This window comes from Nesoenas mayeri (genome assembly GCF_963082525.1).
Source record: "Nesoenas mayeri genome assembly, chromosome: 3".
Taxonomy (NCBI): domain Eukaryota; kingdom Metazoa; phylum Chordata; class Aves; order Columbiformes; family Columbidae; genus Nesoenas; species Nesoenas mayeri.
In genome coordinates this window covers 79620722-79645560 of record NC_137544.1, presented here as the reverse complement: position 1 = coordinate 79645560, position 24839 = coordinate 79620722, and the positions used below count along the sequence as shown (strand labels likewise).

The following is a 24839-nucleotide window of genomic DNA, read 5'->3' as shown; positions in this document are numbered from 1 at the left end:
AATTGAGAAATACAGAAGACAACATGAAGAAATAAAAAATGTGTTTTTATGATGGATGAAAAATGCTGCAGTGTTCAGTAAGATAATGGAACCAAAATAACAACAGACGTAAATCCTTACCGTATCTAAAGAAGCAGCAGCACGAAGATCTGGCAGAAAGCCAACTTCAAGAAGGTGTAGAAGAAAATCCTGGTCCTCAATTCCATAGACCCTGTCAAGGAACAAAACCATGGCTGCCTTGTGATCTGGGCAAAACCCCGCAGACATGTCAGGTTCCACCACAGTACCATCTAAAAGGAAGAAATAAGAGTTCAATGACAAGGATCGTCCTTCACCAGCAAACTAGGCAGTCACGCTACTACTTGTCAGAGATTTTGAGTCTCTGTTAATATCTAGGACATCTTCCCCATGGTTACATAAGAGCAACATATCTGCAGTTAACTGAAAAAGAATGCACAAGGCAAATTCTACTCAGCTAGACCTCAAAGTCCATACATGCTTTTCCATTCATGTTTTCTGTATTAAGGGATCCTTAACAGTTGGTATTTGAATATGATAAGTACCTAAAACATACTAATTCATCTACAGAACTACCTAGTTCTTAGAAGAAGCAAACAGAAAGTAAGTATACAACAATTCTACATCAAACACTCTGGGAATGCAGCACTGGTGAGCATATATGTAGTGTATGACAATTAATTAAGATCGTGCTAAAAGTCCTCTGTATCTGAAAACTTTTGAAACATCTGGACTAATTGAAATATTTTTAAATTTTGATACTTTCATTTTCAAAACCAAATAAACAATCCTGTATCTATGAGCTGTCCTCTATGCTACTGAGATATCACCTATAGGTCTATAACAATTTGGATATAAAGAAATAATGGTGTAATAGAATGTTTGAGCTTTTTATCTCTTCTACTATAACATATTGAGCATTCTTATACTGTAAGTCCCTAGATAATCGATGCTGCGATTATAACGTTGTCTCTCCAGATAACTAAAAGAGCAGATGTAATTCCTTTCCCTTTTATATTGATGCTCACATAGCTCCCATTATTGCAATCAATTCTATGTAGGCAGAAAACAAAGAAATGCATTTGCATATATGTATGTCACACCTATAACTTCACCACAGTTGCTGAAGAACAACTCTAGTGTCTTAGTAAAATCTGCTAGAAACAATTGATAGGGTTAGAACAGCAAAAGCTAAGAATTATGATATCAATAAAAAATACTGTAATTAAAAAAAAAATAAAAATAGAAAGAAGGTATTTTCAAATTTAAAAGTTGTAATAGATTTTCATGACTCAATTTAAATGAATGGGATATCCATCAGTGATTTAAGTGTACACGGAATTAGTGCCTATAGCATGCAGAAAAAAATTTGAAACATGTTTGAAATGCACATGATTTCTCTTCTCATTCACATAAGAAATAGTTTAATTTCTATAACATTTTTCTATACTGAAAGAAGTATGAGTATCAATATGTCATTGAATTACAAAACATAGCAATAGGATAGGAGAAAAAAAAAAAAAATGGAATAAACTTCTTACCTTTAGCTATGGTTGGCATGTGGAAAGGAATACTAATTACTCCCACCAAATCTTCCAGTGGAATCAAAGACCGAAGAATTGATCTGATTCTAATGGCTTCCCCTTTACCAGCATGGATTAGCTAAGGAAAAGATGAATAAAAAAAAAAATTAACAAGGTCATCTTTTTATATTCTGTATGTGTCCATGGTCTAGAAATTTCCTGAACCACAGATACACAAGAATGGCTACTCTGAAATTAGCAGTAGAATTAATAATGTAATTTCATGAAATCTGTATTTATTTGCTATATTTTGGATGCAAATGCCAAAAGTCCACAAATCTCGTTGTAAGACCTAGGCTCATTTTCAGAATGGAATGTCAGGTAAAAGAGGTGAATAAAGCATTAAAATATAGCACCTGGTGGGGGGGAGTGGGGCGAAGCAAAAGCAGATTTTCAGATTAAAAAAGGCAGTTTTTCTGTCCTTGCCAAATAACAACGCTTTCAGTTTGCTTTGGTTTTATTTTAAAAAAGGCAGCAAGACAGGGAGAACAGGGAGAAAACAAGTTTGTTTTGTTTGGTTTGGTTTTTTTTAATTCAAACAAAACTTATACACCGACCTTCTTATACGGATATCTCTCACCTTTCTCAAGTTATCAATCTCTGCACAAATCCAATACTGGTCCATACTACTCTATATGAACAAAGGCACATTTCAGGGTAAATTGAGAAACTATGCATAACTGAGTAGAAGAAAAGGTATTTTGAATCATAAACAACAAATATTTTCAAAAAGTTTCAGGCTCTTAGGAACTAAGTGGTAAGGGCTTGGTTTTTATACCGTGTCTAATTCTTTGTATCTGATGAGTGAAATAGTGCCATCTTACCTTTGAGAAGCTATATCAGTGTGAATAAAAATTATGAGACATCAATGTTTATGTCCAGGGACAATGCTTATTCCTATATTTTCAAAGAATGCCCTATAATATGTACTCTTTTATATGCAATTTAAACAGTCTATTTAAATAAGTATACAAAGAGAGTTAACACCGCAGTTTAAAAAAAAAAAAATAAAAAAAAAAATCACTTTACACTATTAAAATAAATATGAAAATTTGAGGAGTTTGTCACAATGGACAATCAAACAATATTCATGACAATATTGTTGAAGATGAACCACAGGGAACAGTAATTAAAAGAGCAAAGCGATAATTCATTTAAAAGGAACAGCTTCTGAATAGCTTATAGAAATTTGTTGCAAATCAGCAGATGAACGCACTATGCACATAAGATACTAAGTAGCCATACCACTGCTTTAATATTTGAAAAAGTGTTACTGTGAAAAAGACAAACAGCAAACCCTCTAACAATCAGTAAAACAGCTATGCCTTTACTTTCCAATGCATGAAGACATAAAAACTTACATGCATTTCAGGGGCACAGCGTCCTAAGAGATCAATCAAGGCAGCATAAAAGGTCATGATTGCATTTCCCATGTGAATAGTGTCATCTTCTTGTTCTTCCATTTCACTGTAATTAGTTAAATGTTAAAACAATTAAAAGATGAAAAAAATACAAGTTTTTACAGCAACAATAAGTAGACATAATCTGCTCGTTGGTGTAACAGCTTACACATAGTGGCTTCCTGTTAGCTGGTGGACTTTTAGCAGACTAACACAGAATGGAATTTGTCCCTAAAGATTGTAGTGACATCTGCATTGTTGCCATTTAACTGTCTCATTTTGCATTAGGTGATTGCTTCTTAAATGACTGACAAAGAACAAACAGAATTCTAAAGAGGATTTAATATTTAGGGAGAGTTACTGAAAATAACAGGGCAGAGGAAGCACTATTTAGCAGAAGACAAATCTCTACTCTTCATAGAATCCAAGGAAGAATCCAGCTGATAATTCACATGTTAAAACAAACCATTTCATGACTGAGGTTATAAAACAAATGAACAAAAACAATGGCAATGTAAGCAATTCCACTGCACCTACAGGGTTTTACTAGATCCATTACTTGGAGAACGTCCATCTCTTGTTGGATCTTCGGATATTTGTATTGCTTCCTCCATGGCAGCAAGTAACCCATTGCCTCCTTCTCCTCTTAGAGCAGGACCAAAACATTCAGGTCGGCGGATAAGCAGTCTGACTACAACATTAGCATTCTCCTCTACACTTTCTCCTATCACATAAAACAATTGTGAAATATAATCAGAAAAAGGTACAGAAAAGTGCAGAATGTATGCATCAGTAGATACTTTTAACTAAAGAAGTTTAAGTATCACTACAAAGTTATACAAACACACAAACATACTCCTCTATTACTGTAATAAAAGCTATGAAATTAAACATGATTTAATTCAAAATTAAATAGAGCCAAAGAAGTAACTATGTAATAAAGGATTACTACTGATTTGTAGTAAAAACTCACAGTCAATTGAGCTAGTTAATAAGGGGGTTGATATAACTGCTAAACGCTAAAATCGGACTATCTATTAATAAATCTTAATCCAAAAATGGGGCTTTGGCTCTATGTTTAGAATGAGTTTTATCATTAAAAGATTTAGTACTCTCTGCTCTACTTCCAAAGGAGATGTGGGCATTTTGAAGACTAAAGATGGATCTAAAAAAATGGGGCCTGAGCTTGCAGAGCCCTGTATGACCTGTGAAATGGGCATCTAAGTTACTGTGTGTCTTGTGCGACTCTACTCTTTCTGCAAATTGTCCTTCAGATTTACAGTAAGTTATCAAGATGGTTTGTATTCTATTTTAAATGACAAAATTATTTCAACAGTGAGGAAATTATAAAATGTATAGGCTTCTATGCTACCATTGCAAAAAACTGCAAAGCGAAGAAAATCCAAATATCGCTCTCCTTCAACTGGATTCCATCCAATGTCTGGGTAGCCTTTACAAATCAACAAAGGACAACTCTGCAATCCGCATCCAGCCAAGTAGCGAACAACCTAAATGCAAGGTTAGATGAAAAATATATCAATCGTGAAAAAGAAGTGCAGTTTCAAAGGGAAGCATCCTCATACGTTCTCTTAGATATGGTGTCCAGATTCTATTATTCTCTACAAAACCATATAATATTATGGGTAAATCAGAAAAACAGCCTCTTTCTTAGTTCACTTTCCCAGACTTTTCCTACTTTTTCCATGCACTACAAGACCTTACTTATCTCAATTACATTTTTCCTTCCCCTAAATCACTTCTTTGCTATCTAGATGTCATTTCTCTTGCAACCCTCAGTATTAGAAATTAGTCAGTTTTGTAACATTCCCCAACTACACACCATCAATATTTGAAAACACATCTTCTAATATAACTCACAGGTCTAATATTTTATTTTAACCTTTCCCTTTCACTTGCCTTTATTCTTCCTTTTTTTAAGCACAAAGCGGTAACACCCGGTAATTCAGATCTATACTTCAGCAGTAGTTTTCAGTTGGCCCTCTCCTTTAGGAATTGTAAGCATTTCCTTTAACCAGTTCAGATAGCTTCTTTTTGCTGACCATTTTTAAAAATGATAAGTCTGAAAATGCACTTTTAAACACACATGGTTCATCTTCCGGCTCTAAGAAAAGATCATCTACAATTATATAACTCCTGACAGATGCTTTCCTGCTTTCCAGAATGGGAAATCTTCAAAAACAAATTAGACTATGTATTCCACTGTCTTTCTTTCCATCAGAAAGTGTTTTTTTAATGTCCATCTTGAATATATCTTTCCATTATTTAAGCTGTTTTTCTTATCCACTACTGACATTGTAATCATGATTCTATTCCTTCTTGCAGCAGCAATTTGCATATTATACACAATAAAAAAAAACTGCTGAGAGTATGTGACAATTTAGTCTAATTAATCCCAATTATTTCATTCTTTTTTGAAAGAGGTTTGAATGTTAGGAAAACATACAGATGGATATAGATACTTCTATGAAAACATGTCATAATATTGTAACAAGTTGTCACAAGGCTTCTACTAACCCCTATTGTATTACATCACAACTGCATGTCACCATCAAGACAGAATAACAATGAAAGACTTCAGCAACAAAGTTTTGTTGGGTATGGACTCCACTATAAGAACTTCCCTTGGGACAATTCCTTTAAGTTATACCTGTATTTGTAATAACCATGAACTCAAATCAACTATCCAGGCCAAAACCAACCAAACAAACAAACAGACAAACAAACAATAACAAACAAACCACCTACCAATCAGGTCCTGATAGTCTTCCTCTGGAAGATACCTAAAACTGCCATAATTAATAAAAGCTTGGATTTTGACTACTCCACAGAATCACAGAATGTTAGGGATTGGAAGGGAACTCAATAGATCATATACTCCAATCCCCCTGCTTGAGCAGGAACACCTAGATGAGGCTACACAGGAATGTGTCCAAGCGGGTTTTGAATGTCTCCAGAGTAGGAGACTCCACAACCCTCCCTGGGCCGCCTGTTCCAGTGTTCTGTCACCCTCACTGCGAAGAAGTTTCTTCTCAAATTTAAATGGAATCTCCTGTGTTCCAGTTTATACCCGTTGCCCCTTGTCTTATCATTGGTTGTCACCGAGAAGAGCCTGGCTCCATCCTTGTGACACTCACCCTTTATATATCTGTAAACATTAATGAGGTCACCCCTCAGTCTCCTCTTCTCCAAGCTAAAGAGACCCAGCTCCCTCAGCCTTTCCTCATAAGGGAGATTCTCCACTCCCTTAATCATCTTTGTTGCCTTGTGCTGGACCTTCCAGCAGTTCCCTGTCCTTCTTGAACTGAGGGGCCCAGAACTGGACACAATATTCCAGGTGCAGTCCCACTAGGGCAGAGTAGAGGGGAAGGAGAACCTCTCTTGACCTACTAACCACCCCCCTTCTAATACACCCCAGGATGCCACTGGCCTTCTTGGCCACAAGGGCACAGTGCTGGCTCATGGTCATCCTGCTGTCCACCAGGACCCCCAGGTCCCTTTCCCCTATGCTGCTCTCTAATAGATCATTCCCCAATTTATACTGGAACCTGGGGTTGTTCCTACTCAGATGCAAGACTCTACACTTGCTCTTGTTACATTTCATTAAATTTTTCCCCGCCCAACTCTCCAGCCTGTCCAGGTACCACTGGATGGCGGCACAGCATTCTGGCGTGTCAGCTACTCCTCCCAACTTCATGTAATCAGCAAATTTGCTGATAGTACACTCTATTCCCTCATCCAAATCATTGATGTATATATTGAATAATATAGGCCCCAGTACTGACCCTTGAGGCACTCCACCAGATACAGGCCTCCAACTAGACTCCACCCCACTGACCACAACTCTCTGGCTTCTTCCCTTCAGCCAGTTCCCAGGAACTCCAGGAACAGGAATCCTCCCCTGTCTGCAGGGGAAAAAAATGCTTGAAGAAGCTACCCACCTTCTCCAAATCAGGCTCCCTTAAAGCCAGCGCAAGTTCGTTGTTATCCATCACAGAGGCTGCTGCAACATCTAAAGGAGTTGACCCTCGCATAGAAGGAGAGGCTGTAAAAATAACATTTATTTTTAACACAAAAATAAAACCTAACAAATTAATGGTAAACATATTATCAAAAAGTTGTTAATAAAATACATTTTATCACTAGTTAGCACGTTATTATAAGCATATCATTTATACCACTCAGTTTTTAATATATCATCATGCACTCATATGAAATTTGATGTAAAATCAAAATACAATGTAGATTTTCAAGCTAGAAACAACTTTTCTTACACATTTCTATTCTCATCACATACTTTGTTTTAAGAACTCATTCTTTCTAATTTTCCCAACACAACTTCATTTTGAGGAAAAGGTAGTGGGGATTTTATATCTAAAACCCGGACATTTTGTCAAATATATTGAAATAGAAAATATCTTGAAGCTTTAAATTATGAGATTATATGTTACCTATTTATTTTTAAAATGGCAGTTATTACAGCATTAGAAAAGCTAAGGTTTTCACATTAATGCTCTAAATGCATCTGATTTGGGCATTTTCTCTCCAAAATGATTTTTAGTTTATGCTTCTGTATTTTACCTATACATTAATAAGGAATTTGCGATAATTTTTAAAAATCCTATGATAATTCTAGATAATTATATATTCTTGATTACAACTACTAAATTAAATAAAGGAAAAAATATATCTCTATAATACGTCAGCCTAGGAAAGAAAGGCTAAATTTTAAGAAAATTTCAAGTTTTATTTCTTGGCATCCATCCATCCATACCCAAGCAAATGAGATCTGTATTTCTTCCACTGCCCAAGCTACATACTGAACAGTCTATAGAAGGAAAGCACAGGGGAGCAAGCTTGAGCAGTAAGAACTAAGCCCTAATGAAATGCTGCCAACACTTATCTATGACTCTCTTCATCAAAGTCAGAATTTTATTTTGTTCTGCAAATCATGCAACTACCTACACCTATGCTGTCTGAGTGTCCAACCACATACAAAAAAGCAAGTACTAAACGACCTAGACTTAATGCTACTGTCAGAGATTTGTTTGGAGTTAGCAAGACAGTTAATGAGATATTTTTCCACTGCATAAAGGAGAAACTTCAACACAAACAGAGGGCAAAACAGAGGGATGCAGAAAAACACAGGTGATTATATGTATATATGTATACATACACATATATCAATCAGTAGAAAGTTTCAAGATTTTTGTTTTGGTTTAAAATCTCAAAAGCCACATGCTTATTACTTACCAAGGCCAACACTGCTGTTTTCCAATAAGTAGCTAAGATGATCAAACATAGCTTTTTGATTCTGCCTGCTGATGCGGCAAAAATAACAGAGAAATCGACAGCAGTTTGCCACCATCTTTGGAAAAGTGATTTCCTAAGAAGCAAGTAAAACCAGACTGAAGCTGAAACTCTAAGACTCTTGCAAAAGATCAGTAACAGCCTTTTAACATACTAATATTTATTTATTTTATTGTATTCATCACATCTCAGTAAGTTAATGGTTTAGGTTTCACCCTGGAATCAACAGGACCTTCTCTACAAGTAAATAGCTCCTTAAGACCCCAAAGGTCAGGGTATAAGCTTGAAAAACAAGAGCTGGCTTCACCCATAAATTCGAAAGTGTGAATGCTCAGATTCACAGACCAATACTGCATCAATTTTTAATTAGTTTCTAAAATGATCTCTCCTTAAAATCACGGTAAGCATATAAAGCGGCATTTGCAGATTTTTCTTTAAAACATCTGAAATTACAATGTTAATTATTTCTTCTTCCAGAATGGAAGGATAGATTCTTCTAAAAACTTAGTCAACTATTGTGCTACTGGAAATTAGTAGGATGTTATGGTTTCAGCACCTCCAGTGACTGCTCAGCACCTTACAGTATGAAGCTTTGAACAGCCATACTCTAAACTGTCTTCTAACAATGAACTGCTTTACCTTGGATTCTCCTCCACCAAGAACATTTACCATCACTTCCATGACAGTTTCATGCATGCCTAAAGCTCTCATGAGGTTTGGATGTTGGTAAAATACTTTATTATTCATGATGTCTCTACAGGAAAACAAAATAAAAAATTGGATTAAAATGTTATGGAAAAATAGTTTATCTACAATATTATTTCCAAAGCTGACTACTGTGTAATTCTTCACCACCTGACGTGAAAAATTAACTCAGGGAAACTTTCAGGTTGAGTCTCAATCTCTCTTGATAGTTTACTTTCCTATGCACATTGTGGAAGAACCTGACCTTTGTTTTCCCATATTATTGTTCTTGCCCTAATCACCACTCAATCACAGCAGAGCAGGTTGTTCTTCTGTTTTCATTAGAAATTCCATTCCAGATCTAAAAATATTTTCAGAACAGAGCATGGTCAAACCTGCTATGTTAGCTAAATTTTAAATTCAACTAATCAATATTTTTTACAAAGCATTCTCTTCATTTTTTCCAAAAGCCATCCATACCAGATCTCCTTAGTGCACTAATGCTTCATGCTCTGGAAAAAGACCTCAATGGCATCAATCTGCCAAGTCATTCTAAACTCTAATCTATAGCAGCTTTATTTTACAGCAGTACAGAAAGTCAAAACATCACCTCAGTGGCTGGCCAGCAATATTACAGCGCTCTGGAAAGTACATCTGCCTTCAGTGTTCTGTTTAACTGTGGACTACATTATGCAATGTCACACTTAAGAGAAAAATCTAAACAGCATTTCTGAGAAACTGAACTTTTAAGTACAAATGAGTGACACTTCCATTTCTTAGCTGGAAGAAAGGAATACTTTCCACTCACAGGAAAAACAAAACTGAAACAAAAACCAACCACACACTTAGTTAGGCTATAAAAGGTAAAAATGGCACAGCTGGGTAACCTACAAGGTAAGACTATGATACAGGCTACCAAGAAGGGTGACAGCAACAGGAAGTGCAACCACCAGCTTAATAGAAAGTAAACTTTCTTCCTTACAAAAGACTTCCACATATCGCCAAAAACATTGCTAAAATTAAATCAGATTCACAAAGTCTAAGCTTTTAATTAATATCAGAAAATGCTGAGGAAAAACATGTAAAAGAACAAAAAAAAAAAAAGCAGAATATTAAATGAAAACCCCTCTGAGATTGGTTTTTTCCCAGGTAAAACAACATCACGATCTAGTAATCACTCATTTTAGACTTTGTTAGCTGAAGTGAAATGTAACAATTCAAATTTGAAGTACAAAGATGGACTTAGAAACACCAGTATTTAGAGTCTCTTGACAAGTGACAGATTTCCCCCTTTGCCAAAGCCTTAGCATGAGTACATGGAACATTGCAACTACCAGAGAACACTGATGGGACCTGCTGGCAAGCTAAGTAGGTGGCATTGCTCATAATGACACTACAAAATTATGTATAGACATTATTTGGATATTTGAGGTTTTCAGTAAGCTCAGAAAAAAAAAAAAAAAAAAAGGAAAAGGTATTTTTGCACAAAAAGATTTCTCTTCTCCTTGCATTCCATTATCTTTGATTGTCACTGCTCTTGCTGATTAGGGATTTCTAACAGATCACAGCTGATATATAATCTCACCAGACGTCTCTCAGCTGGTGACTTTCTGAAAAAAGTGAGAGGAAAAAAAAACCAAACTCCTTGCCTGCAGATATTATCATGTTTTCTTTACTGTTTTCTCCAATTGTACTCTTTATTAGGCTATATTTCACTATTATTAATCATATAATTAGGCAAAATAAGAGTGGGTGAACAACTTCATAGTTCATAAAGCACCAACTACATTCAGTGCAATAAAAAGATGGCATAGGTACAGACACGTGTAGACACAACTCTATTAGCTGACTGCTGGGTGGAATTGTATGTGTCAGCAGCTACCAGTCACTGCATTAATATAAAACTGACGATGTTCTTGATAGGATTCTTCACAGCCATACTCTTTAAAACACGGTAACAAGATATATTTTGGCATATCACAAAACATTACATACACGTTTTCAAGTTTTCTCAGAAGAAGTCTTACAGACATCATTTGCTTCTCTCCAAAAACGATGCATATAATGCTGCAAAGGCTCTATATTACAACTGAAGATACTACACGACTGATAGCAGTGTCTGCATTTACACCCATATAGAGCATTCACACTCAAACTTCATGTATAACCTTGGCCATAACTATCCAGCAAATAACAACAAATATCTGTAAATAAAGCTGTTACACTCCTGTTATTTACCCTAATCCACGAATCATAAGTTTCTCTTCCTCCTTTCCCATTCTGACACTCAGTAAGGAACGGATTTGGCCAAGGGATGCCAGAAGATTGATTGTATCTTCCACAGACACACTATTTATGGTGTAGGTCTTTGGTAGGGCTCGAACGAGGCCACCAATACCATCATATTGGCGATGTAGCAATACAAACATGGCCCTCACTAATTCCGGGTCTTCTATCACTGATTCCTGGGCCCAGCGTACCATTGTGTCTGAAATCAACTGCTGAAGAGTAGCTGTGAAGAAAATACAAAAATCACAAAATTACCACTAGTTGTTCATCTCTCTGCTGGTAGTCCCACAGAACTCATTAGGCAACATGAATTGAAATGAATGAAACATGAAACTAAACTCTCAAGAAGCACCTTTTTCTGGATATTTCTTTAGCAGACTATCAAAGGAAAAGAAAAATCACACAAGAGAAGCAGAAGCCAAAAGCCTTATATTTAAAATTAAAATACAGAAAATAAATCTGGTAACATAAAAACTCATGAAGACATACAAGATGCTCACAAAGTCACTAGATTTAGTTCTACATTTTATTTTTTTTTTCAAGATTTTTCCAGGAATTCAGATCTGAGGGTTTTTCTTACATATTATGAAGTAAGACTCAAAAAACATACTGGTAGCACATGTAAATGCTGAATTACTAATTTACATGTCTAAGCTCTGTATCCACTCAAAATTTTGCAATGTACAAACCAGAATAATTTAACTTAGTCCTTTGCCAAAATCAAATGCCTTTCAAAAGAAACAGAAATGAAGAGACATCAATCAAATAAACAGTAAATTATAATTCACATATTTTGAAATCAGCCTCTAATGAAGCAAGAAACCCCTATCTGGTATTTTTACTGACCATCTTTATTACTTGGGAGATATATATATATATATATACATATATATATCTTTATACTTGAGAAAGTCATATGTTAAAATAGGTAAGCTATAAAATGTCAGTTAAGATCTGAGACTACTGTTTAGAAAAATTACTCATGAACTAACAGTCAAGACAAAGTATTTAACAACTGAATAATGTTCTTTTTCCCATCTCAGGGAACTTCCATTCAGCTTTGCAAGATTTTGTCAGATCAATTTAGGATCCTCTTGAGATATCCTGGGAGTTATACACTAGAGAATTTCATCTTTAGTACTTAGCTAACTACTAAATTTATTTCCATGTCAAGTGGATAACAGTGATAATTTGACAATGGAAATTCAATAATTCCTCCTGAAGTTCAATAAACTGCCTAATAACAATCCTGATCGTGAAGAAGGTGGCTGATGCAGACTAAACATCAAAAACACTCTCAAATTAGAAACCTATGTGTTGAGATAGTTTAAAAAAAAAAAAAAAAAAAAAAGGTGCTTCATGAAAGATATTGAAGAGACATAGGTTTACGGAAAAGGATTTGTGCTAAGATGTGTTAAAACATCTGGATTTGGGCTCATATTTCAGAAGGACTGAAATAATCATGAGAGGGGACACAACAGTAAATTCAGTAAATTTCCTTTGGGTTTTTTTGTGAAGAATGACAGAGTAGGCTGCGATCGGGCTCTTGGTTTCATAACTACAGTACTGCACCCCATCTACCCATGGGTTTGGCTGTTATCTTGTTTGCAATGAAGAACCCAAGCAGCCTAGCCACCACAATACTGAGTTGTGAGGATGTTTATTTGCTCTGGTTGTACAGAATTAGCTTAATATAATACTGTCTTTCTACTAACGCAAGAGGAAGATAATTGTATTTTGTAGAGCTTTAGGCTTACCACAAATAAAATAAAATAAAATAAAATAAAATAAAATAAAATAAAATAAAATAAAATAAAGGGAAATCTGCAAAGCTAGAAGGCACACTTTTAGGAGGACAAAAATATTTCTACTTAAGGAACACTGAGCTAACGCTAATAACTGACAGCTAAGAAGCCATCTCCTTATAAGTACCCTGGGGATATTTGCTCATCCCATAACTTCAGGCACTTAGATTAAGCAACCAAGTAAAATGCCAGTCTCTCTAGGAATTCTGTATAGTCAATGATAAGAATCAAGTTTTTTACCAAAATCAGACCACCTAAACTGTGTGCCCAGAAATTCATTCCTGCTAGGAGGGTAGCAGTGTAAAAATCAGAACATTTGAAAGTATCACACACTGTAATAAAGCAAAAAAAAATCAGCATTAACTAGTAAAAAAAAAAAAAAAAAAAAGAAAAGGCATTCCATAATCAGCTGGCATCAAGTGCAGAACTTGGATGCCACTGGCAATGATTCTTATCAAGATGGAATGGTAGAAAGTGTTAGAAAAATGAAAGAGCAATAAACACAGTCAGCAAATCTTGAATTTTAGGTTGAGTGGGGAGGCTTCTCTTAAGTACAGCTTTGCAAATTACAGTTTAATTGCACAGTGTTTAATTTGGTAATATTCCTGCAAATACTGATTTTAAGCTGCTGTATTTGATTTATGAGCAAGTTTTCATAATCAGGACCTTGCTACAAATATTAAGTCTGCACTAATTCTACAAAAAGCAAGATACCTTCTGGAAAAATTATGACTTGCAAAAGAATCAAGGACAAAAAAGGCCAGGAGAAGAAATTTTCCACTAATGAAACAAATCTGCCTATCATAAAAATTCCATCTGAGCTTGTTTTGAGTCAGAGGTACAAACTTTAGGGTGCACAGATGCTCCACTAAAAATCCACTCAGTTTAGGTGGAAAACATGCAAAGAAATTCCCTCTCCTGCTTCTTTTGCCATTTGGAATTAGGATACAATAAACTGATTAAATTTTTCTTACAGGATGTCTTATCATCATCATCAACCGGCTTTTCAGTTTGCTTCTTCTTCAGATATGTAACTTTTTCCATAAGGTGTAGGAGGCGACCTCTAATGGTTAAATCACTGTTTCCATCCAAGGTTCCATCTTCATCTAGTTCAATTCCTGAAATAAAAAATATACACTAAATAGTAGAAGAATAAAACTAAACAAGGTACAAACACGTTTTGTATCTTGTATGGACAAACATAAACTGAACTATGTTATTCTCCTGTTTTAGGACTACAAAAGAGTTTGATAGGTGGTACGTTTATCCACCAGTTTGGAACATGTATAGATAAGGAATATGTGCATGACAGAAAACCGCAGATAAAGATCATGTAATCTTATTAATTTGTTGTATTAATTGTGTTATTTATTATACATAAAACATATAGTAAATATATTTCTGTGGTCAGCTCCCTCAATATTAATGTTTCCATGCTAATGCTCATGTCTGTGTTTTGGACATATGTAGCTAAGAAGTGTACATATACTCCCTACTGGCACAGTATGGTTCAACCGATACTAGTAAAGACTAAGATTTTTAGGTAAAACATACCATAAAAGTGAAAAAACTAAAGTGACAACTAATATATTTTCTAATGACTAGTCAGAAGAAAGTAGCCACCTTCACAATATAATGGCAGTTTCATGATATTTCTATAACAAGCTATAAAAATGTAAAAAAATGCATGCGAGGCTTTACAGAATCACAGAACAGCTGAGGTTGGAATGAGCCTTTAGAGATCACTTAGTTCAGCCTCTCTGCTCAAAGAACGTTCAACTAGAGCAGGTTGCTCAGGACCACTTCCAGTCAGGTTTTGAATATCTCTTAAGATGGAGACTCCACAACCTCTCTGGGCAACCTGTTCTTGAGATTCATCAACCCTACAATAAAAATGAATAAATAAATAAAAAGTAGAAATTCCTGTATCTCAATTTGTGCCCATTGTCTCTTGTGCTGTCACTAGGCACCACTGAGGAAAGTGCAGCTCAGCCTTCTTTACTCCCCCTGCCCAACAGGTATATATATGTATATATGCATTGATACAATCTCCCCATGAGTTTTCTCTTCAAGTTAAATAACCCCAGCCCTCTTAGTCTCTTCTCATACATAAGATGCTCCAGTAATCTTTGATGGCCCTTCCTTGGACTCACTCTAGGGTGTTCATGTCTCTCATGTACTGGGGAGCCCAGCTGGTGGCTTTCTTTGCCACAGGGGCCCATTGCTGCTCATGGTCACCTTGCTGTCCACCAGGATCCCCAGGTCATTTTCTGCAAAGCTATTTTCCAGCTACTTTAGACAGTTTGGTCCCCAGCCTTTCCTTGCTGCATGGGGTTATTCCTCTCTAGATGCAGGACTTTGCACCACACATTTATGAACTTCATAGGATTTCTGTCAGCTCCTTTCTCCCATGTTTTAAACTGTATTCATTCATACATTGTAAAGGAATTAAAAATCTTGACACTAAAACAAGCTCAAAATAAAGAGGTCATTCAACTAATTTTTCTGGATTTTTAGTTTCCAGTATAAGTTTTAAAGTAAGGGTTTTGTGGGGAGTTCTTCATCAGTCTTGAATTTTACAGTATGTTTCTTCATAACATCACATTAGTCTTCTCAATTTATTTCATTTGGTTTTAATTTTCTGATTTTTTGCATTAAATAAAGTTCCACTTTCATTAAAAGTCATTAGGTTATATTTTGTCCTGAGAGAGTAATTGACACTAAAGTAAAAAAGGGTCAGCAGTAACTTCATATTTTACACTAACTCATGCTGCAACATAGTTTGGATGGCAGTCTCTTCAACCAAATTAATTAATAGTAAAGATACTGAAATGGCTTATCAATTAGAACACAGAGATGCTTTGAAATTACTGAAATGAAATGTCTGTTTTCCCAGAGTTATGCTGTTTCCTGAAGTCTAGTTGTACTTTTCTGATTTGCAGACCTTCAATATAATTGTCTCTGAATCATTTCACAAGATGTGAATCCCCAGATGGTGATTGGCTAATCAACCAGATATAGGATGCAGGGTGTGTAATTGTTCTACATTTTTTGCAACAGTCATATTTTGAATACACAAAGTAATTAATTCTGCTCTACTGTAATGCATCTTCTGACCCACAAAATTAATTTTATACTTGTAGATTATGCAAATTAGTATTTCCCCATAAAGAAAAGAAAAATAATGACAAAACTAGACCAGATAATTTGAAGAGTGACGATGATAAAAGACTACAGAAAAATCAAAAAGGAAAATAAAGCCTCTTCTCCTTTCAAATGTTATTTCTTCTTTCTTTATTTCATTTTTTTATTCCTGTCAACTGACAGTTTACTTTGAATTTTCTTTTTTCTTTTCCTTTTTTAAAATTTAAAATAAAAATATTTCATTTGAAGTGTCCTTCATCAAGTTTGTGGATGGTACAAACTGGGAGGAGCAGAAAACACACTCAAGGGCAGGAAGCTCAACAGGGCAGAGGAACAGGTTGATACAATACTCGAAGTTCAGCAAGGACAATTACAAAGTTTTGCAATTTGGACAGATCAACCCCATGACAATACAGGTTGTGCATGAACCAGTTAAAAAAAAATCTTCACAAAAAGAAGTCTGGGCATCCTGTTGGATAGCAAGCTAAACACCAGTCAGCAGTGCACTCTAACAGCAAGGAGAGCTAAAAATATCCTGTATTACCAGAAACACAATCACTAGCTCAAGGCAAGTGATTGGCACTCATGAGATGACATCTGGAATACTATTAATACATTTACTTTTGGGTTACCCAAGGCAAGAAAAACTTTGAAAAGCTAGAGAGTATCCAACAATGGCTACCAAGATGATTGATGGCTGGACCACTTGTCCTGTAAGGAGAAGATGAAGGAACTGGGTTTGTCAGCCTGCAGAACAGCAGCTTTTTGGTGGACCTAATAGCAGTCAGCCAAAACTGACAATATTAATATTTTAAGGTAGTGAATTAATTAAACATATTATCTCCAGTTAAACTGGGATCAATAAGGAATGCAACTCAGGAGGAAAAGTGCAGAGATTCTTCTGTTCAAAGCTCTTTCCTTGACCAGAGTATTAGTTTAAAAAAATATTATTTCACATCCCTGCATTAGCTGCTTCTAGCTATTGGGATGCGATGGGAAGTTCAGCTGTTTGTCTGCTCATGCTGTCAGCTAAGTGTCTCTTTTACTTATTTTTTTTAAACAGTGTACTGAAGTAAAGAGAAGGAATGAGAATACTTGAAACAGGAAAAAAAGAGTCCTCAATGCAAAATTTAAATAAGCACACATTCCAAACAAAACTAATCTATAACTGAATTTACAGTATTTGTGGACTTGAGCTCGACATTTCAAATACACATTTTAGCACCTTTTTTTTTAAATGAAATTTTTGTGTTTAAATTTTTCCTATGCTTCACATTTTAATATAACATAGAATTTGGTTTTTGTTAATTACAGTGAAGAAATCAAAACCACAGAAATTCAACTGCTCCTTTTGATTATTAGTCTATTTCAATAGATAACAAATTTCCAAATCTTCATTTCACATCTGAGAAGAATCAGCCACTAATATTCTATTATACTGTGGTTAATGTGGCCATAGTCAACTTGGTACATTAAAGATGATACCAAGATATGCAAGAAAGTGCAAGGAAAGGGGATAGGGCAGAGGAACTCCTTAAATAATAAAGTGAGCTACAGCGTTATCCAATACATAAAGCCCAAAGGAATTCCCATAAAGTTGTATGTGTAAAAAAAACCAAACCAAAACAAAACAAAAAAACCTCTTCCCTCATGAAGCAAAATATGATGCATTGCTTTCCAGTTTGATCAGATATGAGGATAAAAAACATTTCCTTGGGTTTGAAGACAAGCTGAATATCTTTATTGGATATTATGTATAACTGATATAACACTATCTATAGACTACTTGGTTGGTGTTTCTTATGTAAAATTATTTACAAAAATTGCTTCTAAAGCTAATGTAATTTAAAAAGTAAAATTAGTCAGTAATAAGACTTACCACAGTGTGTCATTAGGTCTTCATGAAAATCCAAGAGTTGATCCCGAATTTCTTCAGGGCAAGGACAATCATTCTTATCATCTTTAAAGTTCAGCAGCATGTTAATCTTAAACAATACAAAGGAAAGGCAAATGATACTGATCTCCAAAAGGAAAAACTTTGAAACCAAACAGAACTCTGCCACAAACAGAGCACAACAATTGTAAGCTGTACCTGCTCCTGAGGTGGGGATCGAAATTCTTTTGTTTTTCTAGCTGTCAGGGCAGCAGACATGTTCAAGGCCTGCATCACTTCATTGTACCGGAAGCGCTGATTTTCTTGAAGCTTGGCCACAAAATCATCTGAAAATGCTACAATGGCTTCTATTCGGTGTCGTACTTGGCAATCACACAAGTACTGGAGTAGATGACACATCTGAGAAAACAGTACCATAAGAGAAAGAAGAGTCAGCAAGCTAAGAAATATCTGTGTATTAGGCAAATAAGGATGGATTCCTTACAGTAGCAGTTCCTATCAAGTAAAGTAACTGATATCTTTAATGCTGTCATTCACTATATGGGAAGTAATCCTACACCAGGAATACCTGGCATCTGCAAGAGTTTTATGTGTCTCAGACACATAAAATGTAAGACTTCTATTAAAGTTAAAAGAGAACGGATCTACTCCTTGCTTTTAGGGAATTTCTTTTCTGTCCGGATCCATAAAGATGAAGAATTCCCTGTTAATGTCATTGGGAAAGTCATTCTATTTAATGAAACAACAGTTGTTTGATCTATGGTGAACAAGTTTATGTCATCAGGAAGATAATAAATCTTGCTGTTTCCTCTAAGGAAATTACTTTTTTATTTAACTAACACCAAAATGCTGTATTCCTTGAAACAAAAATTACCAAGTGAAGAAAAAGATCTGTGGAGAAATGGGAACAACCACTATCATAGCCGTATTGTTACCTGTAATTTAACAGGTTCTGGAAGTTTCATCTGAAGGAGTCCTTCCTTTGGCACTTGCTCCCTTCTGGTTTCCTCCTCTCCTTCTTCTGACTTGAGCTCATTTGAACTCAGCTCCTTCTCTGAGAAATCAGCTTCATCCTCCTGGCTCATTGCCTCCTTGAAAACCCGGGGCTCAATCAACTGCAAAATGTGTTTCAGATCCCCATTGTGGAAGATTCCCATAATTAGCAGGGTATAAAAGAGCTTAATGAGAGGGACAAACAGAAATTCTGTAGAACCTCCAACTGGGTCTCTGACATGGAGGCTGCCCTCCTGAACAGCTTCAGTCAGCATCTCTATGGTTTTGGCCTTTAAGATTTCCAGAGGGAATTCAGGACTGAACTGAAAGCATTCACTGCTAATGCTAACAAAACTTGGAGAGGAGAACTGCATTCTTGGCCTTAATGAAGTGCTAAGTCCTATACCAGGGAGGCCATGTTTTTTGTTTTCATCAGGAAACAAAGTAATACTCTTGGTCTCATCTGTCATTGGAACTATAAATTCATTATTCATCATTAACCTGGCAGTTGCATAAGTATTGAGATGGATGTCAATGAGTAAGTCATAATATCCTGCGCGTAATAATCCTGGCATATATTTGTTCTCGATAGCATATAGGAGCTGAGATTCATCCACATGGCTACACATAGCATGGGCCACTCGGTTGTTGCCTAAAGCACAAACAGCCGAATACAATCGGAGGGTATGGTAGTGAAATTTCAGCAATTCTTCCTGTTCTGTCAGCTCTAAAATATCAATTGTTCTGCAGAGAAAAAAGCAACACAGTAAATTCCATGTCAGTGCACAACCTCATTTAAGTGAAGGAATTAAAAATTCTCCCTAAGGATAACATTGGTACACTATCAGTTCTAGGGATGGACTTTTTCCACATTTCAGCTTTCATGTGAGAAACACCGTCAACCTAAGAATCAAGGACTAAGAATAAAATTGAACCAGGAATTTAGTCAAGTGAAGTTTAATGCAAGAGTTAAGTTATGGTTGGATTCGATGACCCTGAGGGCCTCTTCCAGCCAAAATGATTCTATGATTCTAAGTCGCTCCTGAAGTACAACTTCCATTACTTTCAGTGGGGAAAGATCAAAATAATTTACTTAACACAGAATACTTCTTCATACTACAAACAAGAATTTGGATAACTGAAAATAAAGGTTTTAAGACTAGCATACATTGAGATATTTATATTTTTATTGTTTTTAAATCTGTGTTTGCAAAATGGTAACAGACTAACGAGTTCATCTGCAGAGGGTTCAGCAGCAAGGTTTTTTGTTCAGAATTCTTACCTAATTTTTTAGTAATTTTATTTTCAGTTTTGGCACTGGTAAAACACTGAGACATTTGGATAACAAGGAAATCAAAAAGTTACATTTCTTCAATTGTTTAAAATAAATTTAGGAAAATTAAAGTAATGGAAAAATTAAATTGGTTACAAGTCTTTAGAAATCTCCACAAAAAAAAAAAAAAAACCTTTGCCTATCTTATGGATTATATTTAATAATTTATAAACAGAGTTCCTTTCATTTTCATTCAAAACCTATCTATACTATTAAAGAGTTTAGAGAGTAACTAGGAGAGGTTGGAAATGCAACAAAAGGAGGCAGATTTTAAAGCATTGAAAAATATGATTAATTTTTAATATTAGCTAAATCAAAACACACTGCCTTTATTTACATGTGCTATAAATACAGAGAAGACCTTGGGCTTTTCTCATAGAAATTTTATTATATGTCTAGCTTCATAATTCCAGCCTATCTCTGTTATACTCCAACACACAAACATTGACCTGTTTTCTTCAGGAATATGAAGGGCCATGAACTGCAAAGGATTCAGGCACTGTATCATCCAGCCTTGACGTTCACTGATCCGAGAGACATCAACCTTCAAGAAGTGGTTTGGCGCTCTGCTCCAAAGCACATGAGTCAGAAATTGGACGTGGAGACGTGGAGGACATTGAGAGACTGGGTTTTTGTGTTCGCTTTTGAATAAGCCAGCAGATAATGGCATTACATTCTGGAAAATTCCAACAAAAGTGACAATCAGTTTCATCATCTTTACCAAACAATGAATATATGATATTTTTCAAGAAATATATTCAACATACAGTACAGTACAATACAGTGAAAGAGGAAATTAACAGTTTCAGTAGTTTGTAAAGCCAGATGGGAGCTGTTGGCAGATTAGCAGCAAGACAGCATTGTTCAAAACAGATTTTTAAAAACAGCTAAACTTTCAATAGAAACTTGAATGTATGGTCTTGGACTACAGATATGAACTCCACTCTTATTTTAACCTCTTGATTTCTTAGATATCCACATATGCAACACAAGGAAGTAAATTTCAGTCACCCATGCTCTATTTGTAGAAAAAGAGATTTGCCTTACTGACCCCAGTGATTTTGTTTCATCATGAAGGATAAGATTCAGAAAATTCAGTGGAGCTTTGCAATATCTTCCATCAATTCTAATCAGTTACAACCCTTCTCAACCAATATACTGTATTTTAAATACATGAAGTATTTAAAACTGAGTTAAGAATAAAAATAGCAATAGTGTAAACATTTCGAATAATAAAGTCTGCCCAATACTAAGAGTGCATTGCAGGCAACTAATGAAAAAAAAGTAGTTTATTTGATATGTTATATTAGTACTAAATCTGCACAAACCCAAGCATTTTTTACCTTTATTCTTCCCAGTTCAAATTGGAAAACATTAGGGCTTGTAGCTTGAGCAAATACAGCAGGAAATAACTTCGTACTGGGTTCAACCTAAATCAATGATGCACAAATATATAACCAATAAAGACAGCAAAACATTATTATACATTAAAAAAAACCTAAATCTGTATTGATAGTCAATAAATGCAAGTCTTTGAATAAACCCCTAGAAAATCCAAATAGCAAGAAAAAAAAAATTACTGTCATAACAGCGACAATTACTTTTTTTCCTATCTTGTACAAAAATTTCTAAGATCCAGTCTGAGGATTCAATTTTCCCCCTTCTTACTGGAAGACATCATAAAAAAATTACTCACCTGATAATACGTGCCCAGTTCCTTGCCATTAGCTGTGAACGTCAGCAGGCCACTGGCAGCATCAACCAAGCAACCAATCTCCAGACCATTATTATTACGTCCTTGTCCAGGGCTCATGGTCTCTCCTGCGCACACCATATAGCAGTTGCTGCGTTTTATACTGAATGTTCAAAAGACAAATTTATTTATGGATGGTGTGTAAACTTTATGTAGTGGACTAAGAATAACTTTGTATTGTTGCAACCAACATGGCCTTGTGGCTGAAAACAGCAGATCCCACCATAACCAATGCCAAAATTCAGTGAAATCTAGACTTCATAATTGAAAGAATAAGAACTGAAGATGACAAAACATGAACAAGCTCAAATCTTTTGTAAAATTCCAAGAGACAAAATAGACTCCAGAAGTTAAGGTTTTAAATCTTTTAATGTTAAGCATAGCAAAAAGCTTCTGGTATGGATCACAAGCTGAAGTGCTGAGAGGAGCTGTTGTTACCCTACTCAAAACCAAAAACTTCAAAAAATACTACCAGTTATTTTGCTCTACTTTGTACCAGCTCAGAAGCCAATATTTGCAGGAACATTGTCTGAAACTACATAGAAAAGACGTGCTATTTTACTTTCAGTGCCTACTGATTTAATCCAATAATTACTTCACTGTTTCTTCATAAGAAGAGGAGAGAACAAGTTACACTTTTTCCTATTACTTTTTTTTTTTTTCATCAACCCAATTACATTAAATGGGGTAGACTTACAGTTTATAAATTGCTAGTTGCTGTTATGAGTATAAAATATATAACTTTTTAAGAAAATCGTAACCAACCTCTCATGAACCTTCCCTTTTTCATCTCCCAGAGTAACTGTGACAGTACGCACTCTGTCCAAGTCAAAGCTTGTATCATACTGGTGAAAGTCAGATGTAATCCAGCCCACCCAGACGTTAGCAGGTTCTTGACCAGGAAATATCCTCACTGAATAATAGTACTGTCAATAAAAAATGTCAGTAAATGTTAGTATTTGGTTTCCAGCATATCAATTTGTTTCAGAACTAATTTGTTGCACTAAATCTGAAAATATGTCATCTTTTCAATAGTAACATAGGCTTCTTCAAGTGCAATTCATAAACAAAGCAACAAAGGAATATACACAAAAATCAAAATATAGCCAACAGAATATGTATATTAAAACAAAAAAAAAGGGAAAAGATTAAAGATGTGGCTTACGCACTTGTATGGTAGGCTTCTGCATCACAGCATTGAAGGCTATTTTTGTACTGCAGCTACAATTTAGGTACTGTAGGTGGCTCAGTTTCTAGTATCTAATTTCTTTTAGAAAGATAATACATCCAAAAGGAAGCATTTTCTTCCTTTGAACATTGAGGAGTGAGTGCTTATGCAGCTGATCTTGTCAGAAAAAGATGCACAAAACCTGCACAAAACTTTCCCTGGGAATTCCATGAAATGAGTGCTGAGCAAAATTAGTACAGATGTTTTCAAATGGTCCTGAACATTGATCTATTAGTTTAATGCACTTTTTCATATTTATTTCATTATCTAGAATTACTTATTCTTCCTCTTTTATGTTTGGTGTTATCAACAGCAGTTTTAAAAGTAGATTCATTAATGTATGGCTTTCCATGTTGAAATTGGTTTAGACTGACAATAAAGTCAAAACCAAAGGAACATAGCAGTCAGTAGCAAAGGACTACCGGAGACACTTAAATTAAAAAATGTGCCTGAAAATTACAGTTTCTGAAACTTTTACAAGCAAAAACATATAGTTATTAATTAAAAAAAAAAAAAAAAAAAAAAAAAGCAAATGGCTAAAATAGCGATTCTGTGTTACAATACCGTGGAAGTTTGCATCAAATAATCATAGTCATCCCTATCATCTGCTAGTACATCCTCAGTAAGCCGTGCAGAGTGACTCATGCTGTAATCTGGCTTTGTCCTCCTGAGCATAAATCTGTAATAAAATAAGTAAATCATATTGATACGTTATCCCTAAATAGATGATATTTATTATGCTAGCCCTAAATAAATAAATAATAAATACCATTTATAAGTATCATCAGTTAATTTATTACTTCCATGCAAATTGAAACAAAATAAGTTCTTCAGAAAAGAGCACTTAAATGAATTTTGAGCTTAACGTATATATTCAAAAGTTATTCGGAAACTAAACTCACATAACTTAAAAAACTATCAGGCTATTAAGCACCTTTTCACTTTGGAAGAGCATGGAACCTTAAATGACCTTCATGCATTCAAAAATACCATCCATATGCCCTGATTTGTTCTGCAATTGAAATATTTACCAAACCAACTTCGGTAAAGAAGAGCAGAAAAGGAATGGAAAGCAACAGTGATATTGTCCGGGTAATGGCCCAGCATTTGCATCTCCACAGCCTCACGAAGTTAGGTGTTTTGCTCCTGATTCCGTAAGAAAAAAATCAGGGAGAATGAATGTGCTAACTAGAGAATATTCTTACGATTATTTGGTTCACTGAGTGAGATAAGAAGCTAATACACAGTTCTAGATAAAGATTATCTAACACCTTCAGCTTTTTGAAAGCCATGTGAAAAAAACATTCCATGTCACTTTGAAGATCATCTAGTTCAGTCAGAATGGATCTCCATGGTTTTAGAGTTCACTTCAGGTGATGATCACAAA

At 35.2% G+C, this 24839-nt stretch overlaps 1 protein-coding gene across 1 annotated transcript in view; it reads right to left on the bottom strand.

The window, feature by feature from the left end:
- Positions 1–24839, bottom strand: part of RYR2 (ryanodine receptor 2) — a gene marked incomplete at both ends in the record, with an annotated part of 394128 nt that overhangs the window by 114824 nt on the left and 254465 nt on the right. The window contains 18 exons of the mRNA XM_080342351.1: positions 121–290; positions 1560–1680; positions 2963–3068; positions 3539–3725; positions 4374–4509; positions 6961–7064; positions 8273–8405; positions 8969–9083; positions 11252–11525; positions 14082–14225; positions 18131–18236; positions 18344–18544; positions 19081–19882; positions 20921–21147; positions 21815–21901; positions 22168–22327; positions 22990–23150; positions 24017–24131. Coding sequence (XP_080198477.1) covers positions 121–290; positions 1560–1680; positions 2963–3068; positions 3539–3725; positions 4374–4509; positions 6961–7064; positions 8273–8405; positions 8969–9083; positions 11252–11525; positions 14082–14225; positions 18131–18236; positions 18344–18544; positions 19081–19882; positions 20921–21147; positions 21815–21901; positions 22168–22327; positions 22990–23150; positions 24017–24131 — 3349 coding nt within the window. The remainder of the gene's footprint in view (positions 1–120; positions 291–1559; positions 1681–2962; positions 3069–3538; positions 3726–4373; positions 4510–6960; positions 7065–8272; positions 8406–8968; positions 9084–11251; positions 11526–14081; positions 14226–18130; positions 18237–18343; positions 18545–19080; positions 19883–20920; positions 21148–21814; positions 21902–22167; positions 22328–22989; positions 23151–24016; positions 24132–24839) is intronic.